The sequence below is a fragment of the Gopherus evgoodei genome, chromosome 3 (genome assembly GCF_007399415.2).
Source record: "Gopherus evgoodei ecotype Sinaloan lineage chromosome 3, rGopEvg1_v1.p, whole genome shotgun sequence".
NCBI lineage: Eukaryota > Metazoa > Chordata > Testudines > Testudinidae > Gopherus > Gopherus evgoodei.
Genome location: NC_044324.1, coordinates 1100361 through 1111885, shown reverse-complemented (window position 1 = coordinate 1111885; position 11525 = coordinate 1100361). Strand labels below are relative to the sequence as shown.

At 39.9% G+C, this 11525-nt stretch overlaps 1 protein-coding gene across 1 annotated transcript; it reads left to right on the top strand.

The window, feature by feature from the left end:
* The first annotated feature begins 1256 nt into the window (after window positions 1-1256).
* HOXC13 (homeobox C13) lies at window positions 1257-4490 on the top strand. Its single transcript, XM_030558389.1, has 2 exons — window positions 1257-1911; window positions 4234-4490. Exons 1-2 carry the CDS (start codon window positions 1257-1259, stop codon window positions 4488-4490), a joined length of 912 nt encoding a protein of 303 aa, XP_030414249.1.
* The last annotated feature ends 7035 nt before the right edge of the window (window positions 4491-11525 follow it).

Here is an 11525-nt window from a genome sequence, read left to right as displayed (position 1 = left end):
TCCCCTTAAAACCTTCCCAGTTTGTTCAGCACGAAAGATTAAGTATTATTAGTCTGGATTAATAGAAGAAAACAACAGGATAAAGAGTTCTAGAGGTATCCATTATTACAATCTTACATTGGGTTTTTTTCGTGGTAGCTGGGTTTAATACCAGAAAAACAGCTGGGGGGGAGGAACGGGGAATAGAAAGGCACCTGGCAAAGAAATATACAACAGGTTAAACCTCGCAAACCCCGTGTTTCGTCCAAAACCAGATATTCTTTTCTAATATTTTTAAAGTGATGATCAACCACATGTATAGTTTGTGTACTCTGATTTTGAAGCAAACGGACCAGCTATTACTTACTTACTCCCCTCGCACACATACATACAAACACATCAAAAGGGAATGGATTACACACGCGTTACTGTGAAGTCGAGGTCTTTCTTTCTCCTAATATCCCAGCAGACAACAACAATAAAAGCATTTGAAGAATTAAAAATAAAGCCCAGGAAGATTGACCAGGGAAGGCTAGGCTATTAGACCGACTGGTTCTGTTAGTCTGTTAGAAGTCCATAGGCTATGGGGGCGCGGGGGGGGGGGGAGAATATTCTACTATTGAGATCAGAGATTCTCTTCCCCTCCTTCATTCCATTTTCCTTTTGATGGTGCTGGTGTTTATATTTTTTTCCCATCTAGCTCCCACCTAATAAAGGAACCGTCTCATTCCTTAGCCCTCCAAGCATGCAAGCAAAGAATGAAATACTTCAGTGAGATCACATCCACTGGCGGGTTTTATTTTATTATATTTTACTTTTAAAATATTCCCAGTCCAGCTTTTTTCTTTCTTTCTTTTTTAGAAAGAAAGAAATATATATATCCCTGAGATTTTTGAAGGCAGTTAGAAGACAACGTCACGTCTAAGTCCAGCTCTTTGTGTCGGCCAAATATTGAGTTCCCATTCCCTTAGTCCTCTCCTTCATTAGTCAGTGGGTGTCACCCATTGCCTTTAAAGATTTCTGTTTCTGTCCCACAAGCAGCCAATGGGAGCTGCCGCTTCCCTTCCCAAAGCCGGGAGGGATGAGGCGATAGGACTGGCTGAGGAACACGTGACCGGGCCAGATTTATTGAGAGCGATTTGCAGGTCACACGGCCCGGAGGATTTCTTAATGAAGGGACCCAGCTCTGCGCATGCTCCTGCGTAAACAATATGTGGGGGAAATTAGGTGTCTCTGGTTGGGAAGTCGAGTTTTAAAAAGCGCAGGCAGACCATGATATGACGACTTCACTGATCCTGCATCCACGCTGGGCGGATACCTTTATGTACGTGTATGAGGAAAACTCGAATGAAAATAACCAGAATAAAACCCCAGCCATGGAGGCGCTAAGTGGGAACTGCCCAGCGAGCCACTGCAGGGATATAATAACTTTGGGTCGCCATTCCAGCACCATTGGGACTCACCAGGGTTCTGTCTACACGGATATACCGGCTCCGGAAGCTGCCAGGCAGTGCCCTCCGCCACCAGCTTCTTCCAACGCCACGCTGGGCTACGGCTACCCCTTTGGAGGCAGCTATTATGGGTGCAGATTGTCTCATTCCCACAACGTGAACTTGCAACAAAAACCTTGTTCCTATCACCCGACAGAAAAGTACCCCGAACCCAGCGGTTCCATCCCCAGCGAAGAACTACCTTCAAGGGCCAAAGAGTTTGCTTTTTACCCCAGCTTTGCCAGCTCCTACCAAGCGGTCCCTGGTTACTTGGACGTGTCAGTTGTGCCAGGTATCAGCGGCCACCCCGAACCGAGGCATGACGCTTTGCTTCCCATGGAAGGATACCAGCACTGGGCTCTTTCCAATGGTTGGGATGGGCAGGTCTACTGCTCCAAAGAGCAGTCACAGTCTACCCATCTCTGGAAGTCACCTTTCCCAGGTAGGCTGTTCTGAGCTCCGGCATGCTTGTCTGCTTACTAACCGCCAGGTAAAAAAATCTCTTTGGAATGCCTTCTGAGCAGTCCTATGTGTATGAACACGTACGGGTAAGAAGGTGAAGCAATCATGCTTAGATCAAAATACATACCGCGAGCTTGAGGTTGCTTTAAAAGTAAGTGTGTCAGTTTCCTTTCATTTTGTCTCCCCTGCGTCGCCCCACCCAGCTGGGTCTGTCGCTGTTCTTTTATTTTTAATTTTCTTTTCTCTTCCACCTAAGTTTCTGAACGCAGGCAGCGTGAAAGTGCCGGCTCACCTCCTTAATCTTTCCCTAGAAATGTTAGATGGCTTGTAATGGTACAGTAAATCATGCTGCAATTACAGAAATTGGTGTCAAGTGACAAATGAATCTTGTTAGGGGAAAGGGGTGAGGCGAACAAAAAATAGAGCAATGATTCCCCCTTCCTCTAGTTAGAAGTCTTGGGTGACTTACAGCGTGCAAAGCACCCGGAAAGCTTATGAGTTTGAGAGAATCTCCTCCGCCTTGTTCTCTCGCTGCTTAGGAAATAAGTATCACCGCCTCTTACAGGTTTCCTTTCTCGCAATTCATATCAAGGCCTGGCGATCTGAATGAATGCTCTGCAGTAAAGCAGAGGTGAAGATTTTGTGTCCCACACCCAAAGCGCATTCATCTTGGAAAGATATGGGTACCTGAACCCAACTTCATTTCTCAGCAATGGTAACAGAGAGGCCGGATAGGCAGCCAGAAAATAAAGTAGAATGATATGGCATAATGTAGGATGTTTTGGGGTTTTTTTTTTGAATGAAGGAGGAATGGAGGGGGAATCTCCGAAATCCCTTTTAGAGCTCGTTCGGTTTCAGTCGCTCTTTTGGAACCATTGATTAAAGTGCTTTCTTTTTCCTGTTTAGAACAACAACAATAACAACAAAATATCTAAGTACTGGTAGGGAAAGAGCTGGCTAGCAGATTCTTCTCTTTCCTAGATACAGTATTTTGTGTGAAAACCTGATGACAGAGATCCACTTGCCAAACCTGGAGAAAACTAAACTCTCTTTAGATAACATTCAGGAGAGTGTAAACTTCTAGATAAAACTATGTGCGTGGCTGTGTTTTTTTTGGGGGGGGGGGGTCGGTGAAGGCAGAGGGTCTACTCACCTATAAGTGATTTTTTGGATGTTGGGTTCACTGACCCCCCTTTCATTTATGGGCTGTACTGATAAATTATGGAGAATTTTTGGGGCGGGGTGTGTGTGGGGGGTTCCTAATACTGTATCTTTGGGCCTTTATAGAAGTCCTTAGTAGCTGTTACTGGAGCTGTCATTCTTATAGCAAACAACGAAGAGAACAGCTGTGCAAAATGTTCGAGAAAGACTGTGTTGTGTTGTTGTTTTTTAAAATCCATTATTGTCAGTTATAACAGTGGACTTTTGATACCTGCCTAAATTCGTGATGGAATGGAGTTGGCGCTGAATAGTCTGCGATTCTTGGTTTAGTGTCTTTGTCACCCTTACAGAGATAAAGCGCCTTTTATCATCTCATATCTGGAATTCTTTTTTTAAATGATTGCGGTTTGCAAGTGCAAAGCCCGAATACGATTCATTATTGAGGTTTGGCAGTGAACAGCCTTAGAATAAGGCAGAAGTGACTATGTAAGCTTTGCACGCCTTCAGATTCTCACTGCATCTCTGCTGTAATCTCAGTGGGTAATCTTTCTTAACAGTTTGGGTGCCCCTCAAAAAAGGAGAGAACCAAGATAAAGTGTTACCTTTCTGTAAAAAAAATGCATCAACCCAATCTGCAAAATAACAGCTGATGTCGAGCAAAGTCCAGGCTTTTTCGGATTGCAAATGGTACCCGCGCTGCAGACGACAGACTGTACAGAGTACACAGCAAAGAACTATTTGTTTGCCCAAGTGCTGCGATCTATCGTGCTGAGCCATAACAATCATAATTAATGAGGTGCACGTACGCTGTCTGGTAGTAATGGTAAAGCGAGATATTAAAGTTTACTGGAGGTTAAAAAAAAGAAGGGAGAAACTTTAAAACCGCACCTAAGATTTACCTGGTATGAAGGTCCATTGGATTTGTATTGCAGGATATTTTGTTCAATTAATTGATGCTCCTTGTTTATATGTGAAAACCCACCTAGAAAATATCTCCTGGAATACCAGCATTTTTTACACGATAATCTATTGATATTCTACTCAGTGAGTCAGTCCTCCTCCCCCTTTCTGTCTGTCTTTCTCCTCCTTTCGGTCCCAGGGAATAGAACTATGTAACTGCTTTATCTGTCTCATCTTGCAGATGTGGTACCTCTCCAGCCAGAAGTGAGCAGCTACCGTAGGGGCCGGAAGAAAAGGGTCCCCTACACGAAAATCCAACTGAAAGAACTAGAAAAAGAGTATGCAGCCAGCAAGTTCATTACCAAAGAGAAGCGAAGGAGAATTTCGGCTGCCACCAACCTTTCTGAACGGCAAGTCACTATCTGGTTCCAGAACCGCAGGGTGAAAGAGAAAAAGGTAGTGAGCAAATCTAAGACACCTCACCTTCATGCTACCTGACAAAGAAATGTTTGAGGGGGTGGGGAAAGGAAGACAGAAAGAAACACATACGAATATTTATCTGACACGTCTGTATAATGACAACAACATGCATTCGAACTCTTCTGTGTTTCAATTGGTTATTTAAAAACAAAACAAAGAAACAAATAGCATCTTTAGTTTATTCCTCTGCCCTCTTCTACCCTCCGCCGACTGTGAATATCAAATTGCCCTCAAGCATCCATCGATAACGTTAACCGTGTACAGTATATTAAATGCAAATGTAGATTTGTTTTGTTTCAAAGACATGAATCCTGAATGTTATTTTGTAACTCTGTATAATCGCCTAGCCTCTCCCACCCCCCGCACCTTCTCCAGTGCACAACCTTTCATATCTCTGGCCATTTCACACACTGATGTGAAATGTATGGAGAGCCTCATCCCTGTAGCAGAATCCTGTCATGTTACATTAGCTGAATATCCTTTCGCCGCACAGGGACCCCCTCAAAATAAGGCTGCTATTGTGCGAAGAGAATATTTTTATTATTATGACTATTCTGTATCACTTGCAAGAAAATAACCAATACTAATTCAGGTCACCCAGGAAATGGAAGTGACTTGCTATATAATACATTTTTGAGGGTAAGTTCTCATTGAGGTTTCTATATCTCCGCCATCAAACTGGAATGGCTGTTTTTTCGCGGACAATATGGAAAGTGCCCCATATTGTCACTGGTTTGGTTTCTTCCCCTCCTCCCCCACATGTAAATCGGCTCATTATCGACAATGTTCTTCCAATATGTAAAAGCGATCATTTTTTATGTCTTGTATATGTATATAATAGTGTGGTGTCCAAATGATATGTACTGAATGCAGATCACATTTCTTTAAAATAAATATCATTTTTGCTTTGAGAATGGATTGCTGCCGAGTTGTTATTATGGGTATTTATACATAGAGGTTTGTATCTATTTAACCCTTTCAAGGCAAAATCAGAGAGCTTGGGATTTTACATCATTGTAACCTCACGCTAAAGTGAAAAGAATGACGCCCCAAGGCTAAAATCTGATAGGAAAACTGGCAGAAGGGTGCATTTTGAAATGTGTATGAAGAGCAGAAGTGCATTAAAGGAGTCAACACCTAGAAACCAAAATATGAGAATATAAGAAGTTGTGTTCCGATGCCTTGTCTCGAAGGAATATGGTATAAGTTTGTTTCAAAGGGGTAAAGGAATAGTGGTAAATGGGATGAAAAATATTTTTCAATCAAGCAGACGGGGTGCCGTTTCAGAAGTGGGGAAAGGGGAAAAGGCTCCGATCATTTTCTTCCTTGGACAGCAATTGTATTCCTGCGCCAGGGAGCGGGGGAGAAGATTTTTTGAAGATGCTTGTAACCTAGCTCCACATACTCACCATGAGAATGCTTTGCTCAAAAGGTGTCTTTTGCTAAACCAGTTTGACTCAACCCCGTTCAGAGATAAAAATCTAAACCCTGCCTTACTGTTACTAAACAAGTGACAAGATCGTAATCCGTAGCCCGGCTGCGTTGTTTAATATTCCAGCTACAAGACTGCCTTGGAACGGTGTATACTTTCAGAAGTGAGCGACTTTAAAGGAAGAAAGCTTTTTAAAAATATTGTACAGTAATTTGTTTCCATAGGCGGGTCACAATATACCTTAATATCCCTTGAAATTAATTACCTCATTAAATTGTCAAAGGAAAAGACAAAAAGTTAGGTATTGTTATTTCTGCTTAAATTTATATTAACTAGTGTATATAGTTACATTTAAAGAGTACGAAAGCTAGAAAAAAGCAATAGAATGAGGTGTGTATATGTAGAACGTATAGAATGTATATATACAAAGCATATGTATGTACGTATAGAGATATAAATATGATACCTGATTTCTCTATATCAGCTCTTGTGTTAAAATAACGCCAGCAACACACGAGCACGAGGGCTTTTTTAATGCATGTACCGATTACAAAGTATATAACGCATTTATACACGGCATTCATGAAACCCAATATACTGAAATTCTATCACGTATTTTAAAGTTTCTAAAGGTACCTCCAAATATACTTATAGGCATGGAACATTCCACAAGAGTTTATGTGATCACTGGCTGTACTTTATAAAGGAGGAGATGGAACAATGCCAATACGGGTTCTTGAGTTGAAATAAATATTTGGTCATTCTCATCGCTCAAAATCTTCCTCCGTCAGGTGTGTGAATGAACAGAGGATAACTTTCCTTAAACATGTGGTCATTCCTGAAATGGTTTATTCCAGGTAATTAAATAGGCTTTTTCCATATTTATTTCCGATATAATGCTGCTAATTTTTTTTTCTCGTGAGGGTGATGGCTTACATATATGAAGGAATAATTTGGAAGGAAATGTGAAGATAGATAGATAGATAGATAGATAGATAGATAGATAGATAGATAGATAGATAGATAGATAGATAGATAATCAGCACTTGCTTGTGTGTGTCTCTCTCTCTATATATATATATTAAGATAAGCGAGGGGCATATATCTGTATATATGCCCCTCGTTTATCTTAATATAGACACCTATTGAAAATACACCTCCATTTACCCAGGCCGCAGATGAAATGTTATGAAGTCTGTATCTAAGCACTGTCCGGACTTAAGGTTTAGCATGGACACACTTTCCAAATTCATCTTTTAAAGCATTTTCTTCAAGGGTGGATGTGCGTCGTATAAAAACCCCACTCATTTCAGACGCATGTACACGCGGATAGATACTGATATATCGTGTAGATACTGATACTGTACCGATCTATCAAAACACAGCCTAGAATGCGCCGGTTCAGACCCGCTGTTCACAGAAAGAAGTGTAGAACTCTGTAGGATTCACTGGAGTTATGAGGCTCGGGGAGACTTTTGTAATTTGTATTTAACCAGATTGGTTAATTGTTTTTTTGTGTTATTAGGGATTCCTGTGAGACATTTTCCACTTCTTAAAGTTCTTTTCACCTAAGGCTTCAGTCCCTATTAATTCTGATTGAAAAATCTCTCTCTCTCTTTCTCTCTCTCTCTCTCTCACATTGGGTATAAAGACTATATAATAAGCAAAAGAAAAAAGAGAGAATGCGTGATTGTCATACAAAGGGGCCTGGCTCGTGTAAATTAAAATTCGTTTGAACGATGGATAATGAAGATGTTATGACAGTAAACACTTTCCTATCATGTTCAGCATTTCTCTAGGTGTTTCCAATTGCCGCGTCCCTCATTCCCCTCTTTTTTCACACTCCCTTTTAATAAAAGATATGCATTTAGAGCAGAGGCTCTTGAACGCAGACAAAATTGAGGCGCTCGGTTAGGGCTAGGGTCTTCAGAAGTTTCAAGGAGTAAATGTATTGGGTCTCATCCTGATGATGAGAGCTCTTCGGGAAATAGTCCAGAGGATGCTCAGTCATAGGGCCCAAATTCCTCATTGCGTGTGTAGGCCTGTCACCACGCTCCACTTGGAGTGGTTTGACATTAGTGTAACCCTCTTGCCTTTGGTACCCTTAGCCCTGATTTACACCGGTGTAAGTAAGATCAGAATCAGGTCCTTCTAACAACAAAGAAAACGAGTGGTCTGTCATGGATAGAAAAGCCTTTTAACCCTTTCATTGACTATTTAATCTAGTGCAAATTTTTTCCTATATAATTTTGTCCTATGAGTTAAGGAGACGGGGTTTGGAGGCTAATAGAACGAAAACGAAGTAACTTTTAAGTGCCTCTTACATTCCTCACGACCCTACAGGCTTAGATTCAGCGCCCCCCCTCTTTTTTTTTCTTGCAATAATAACAATCACGGGTGAATCAGAACAGCTGGTCATCTTCTTACAAGGTAATTAAGTATGGAAGATTGCGATGGAAAGAAAGAGAAACGCGCAGGTCCCTCACTATTTTCTGTGATAAACATCAGCCGAAGTTATGTCTTAAACCCATTTCTGGTGTAAATTTTCAAACAGGCACACATTTGCCTCTTTGAGATTTCAAACGTCCGAGGTATCTTTGATTATTTTATTTATTCATGAAGGAACTCGGATCAGAAGGCGATGACGTCAGCTCTAGATTACCCTTGACCGTGACTAGGCGGTCTGTTTGACCTTGACATCATGAGTTTCGTACATATTAATCAAGAAGACCACAGCCTTGATCTTCTGGCAACCAGTCAGCAGTCAGAGTTCTCTAAGTATTCCTTGCTTCTGTTTACAGATAAAAAAAGGTGTCATTTGAAGTCTAGACAGACGGGCTAATGACCAACAATAAAAGCATGAAAAGGAAGTTTCACAAGTTTTGTCTTTTCTTTCCTTTGTATCAAGTAGTCTGAATAACTTCTTAACCGCGGTCTTTAGAGTGAAATGCTCCTTATTTCCCCCCCCCCTTTTCCTCCATTTTCAGTTTTCATAGTTCTGGCTCACTCACTTTTGAAGAATAAATTGCTAGTCTTGAGGGAAAAATGTGGTTTCACATCATTGAGTTGTATGTTGAGGTAAGTATAATTGTCAGTGGGTTGAATAATGATAAATGTATATCTGGAACATGGAAAATTTCCAGTCTTTGTTGAGATATTTTTAATAGTAAAAGAAGAAAATAAAAGGAATTGCCCTCTGTATTTGTCAAGTAATTCTTTTTAAAGTAATATCTAGCTAGCTAGCTAGCTTTCACAAGCTTCTTGTTTTCTGCTCCTTTAGAAATATGAAATGTCTCTTGAATATGTTTCAGCACAGTAACAAAGGGTTTTGAACCCAATGTGTTCATTAGCCTTTAAGAAATATACATAAAGAAATTAATATGTTTATTGTGATGCACATTGAATGGAAGTTACTGTCCTGTGGGTATCTCAAACTCTTTTGGGTGAGAATTGCACCATAGGAAGATTTAATAAACCTGTTCTAGCCCTAACTTCTTCACCATCCCTCACCCATCCACCTACATGAAGAGGAAAGAACATAAAACATGTTTGAAAACATTCTGCATGCTCTGAAACAGAGTTTATCAAGACTCTCTCGAATCCTAGCATATTAACTAGGGTGTTGGTACAGGGTCCACGCCATGAAATGACAGTGTGCAGCGCCAATTGTGATTGTGAGAAAAGTTGAGCGTCATGGACAAAATAAACTTTTCTGAAGTTCCTTACAGAGGATGTAGGCATCAGTTTACATTAATCCAGCAGGAGAATGATATCCTCTGCTGGCAGTGTTGGGGAAAATGTAGTGGCATCGTAAGCATTTAACTATTAAGTGCACTGAGAAGACAAGAGCTATGTAGGTTCTCTTAATCGTTTAACCTGATTTTTTAAATCAAAACAAACACAAATATTCTGCCTATTAAATTAAATTAAATCAAATCAAAGGACAGCTAACTCTGGACATTTTTATACAGACACATCAAACATTCTTCGATCTTTTGATTTCCTCTCCCCTTCACCACTATGTATTCCATTTTACTATCCTACCCTTGTAAAAATACTTTCCCTATCAGAAATAGCCAGTAATTGAAATTCTATGTGCCTGGTTTGAAATAAGGAAAGTCCTATAGATTTACCTTATTCAGTGCATCTTTTATTCCTCTTTTAATTTGTTTTTCTTTAAATTCTTTCTTCTGTCCATGTAACTAACTTGTCATTGATTAAATACCAAAGATATTTAACTCCTTAAAAATCCAGCATGTTTTGCAAGAAATTTAGCTAGGAAGAGAAAGCAGTTGCTAGAAATGGCCAGTCAAAAAGTCACCTTTTTAGATTATTTCATTCTTGTTAAAAATAGAATAAAATATGCAATTTACTGCAATATCTTTGGGATAGAACATTTCCAGGAGCGAATTAAGTTTATTTATGCTTTCTTGGGGGCAAAGTGAGGGATATAGCCTTAGTTCTTTAAACTTAAAATGTAAATATCTTGACGGGGGCCATATTTAATTTTTAAAATACGGATCCAGGGGAAACAAAAGAATATATTCAAATGCAGGGGCAGTTGAGATAAACCCTGTGGAATATTTAGAGAAGAAATCACAAGGCAGTGTAAGGGAAATGGTATTTCACGAAGTACACACATTAGGACAGAGCTGGTTTGAAATCAGAGAACTGCCAAGGATAATAAAATGTTAATAAATAAGAGAACTTGGAGGACTGTGCGTGGGGAGAGAAGTGCAACCAAAAGTTAAGGCGTTTTCTGCCTCTTCTTTCCACTTGCAGTGACTGATGCTCTTTCGAGACATTAATTTGCATAATATGTAGATCCTATTTACTACGCTAGACAGTGACCTTGAACTGCCTGAGTGCTATTTCACTTTCCTTCGTCTCTCTCTCTCTCTCTCTCTCTCTCTCTCTCTCTCTCTCTCTCTCTCTCTAAGTAGCTATTCCTAATTTCTAGTTTTGTGCCCTAATATTAAAGTGAAGCTTTTCTACTTCTTTGCTTGGATGAGCTTCTGTCTGAGGAAGAAGGGAAATAAACATGTGGTGAAAATTATTAAATATTTGTGTCTAGGTCTCTACCTTCAGTGGGGTTGATTTTAAAGAGGTAAGGCCCAGTAATTCCTCACTAAAGGTAAAACAAATTTGTGAACGCTTGCGGGATGAGGAGGCTTAGTTCGGATATTGTTATTTCTTTAAGGACGGTAGAAATACAGTACAATACATTATAATAATCATGATTCCATCTGAAAATTCATCGTGTCCGTAGGGAAGCCTCTGATATACTTGGCACAATTAATTATCGCTTTCTTAAATTAGTAATATAATTAAGAAATATTAAACTGGTATTTAGAGTGTTTTATTTTAAGCACTAGGATATGTAATTACATTGCTTTGCAACAGCCTTGGGAGTGAATTTTAAAAGCTTAATCCTTAGTTTTTAACTGAAAATGTATCTTTCATGGAAAGAAATCATGGTGGAAATACAACAGCTTTGATTAATAATCGCTAAGTGTTTCTTTTCTGTTGATCTGTCTGATAACTGTAAAAAGGACGTTGACTCTCCAAGTACAAAATGATATAATGAAGAAATCTGCTCATGTTTCGAAATGAGGGCCATT

Excerpts from the sequence above, each read along its gene's own strand:
- HOXC13 (XM_030558389.1), top strand. The coding sequence starts at position 1,257 with ATGACGACTTCACTGATCCTGCATCCACGCTGGGCGGATACCTTTATG. Across the intron at positions 1,912-4,233 it reads CTGGAAGTCACCTTTCCCAG|ATGTGGTACCTCTCCAGCCA; the intron begins GTAGGCTGTTCT and ends CTCATCTTGCAG.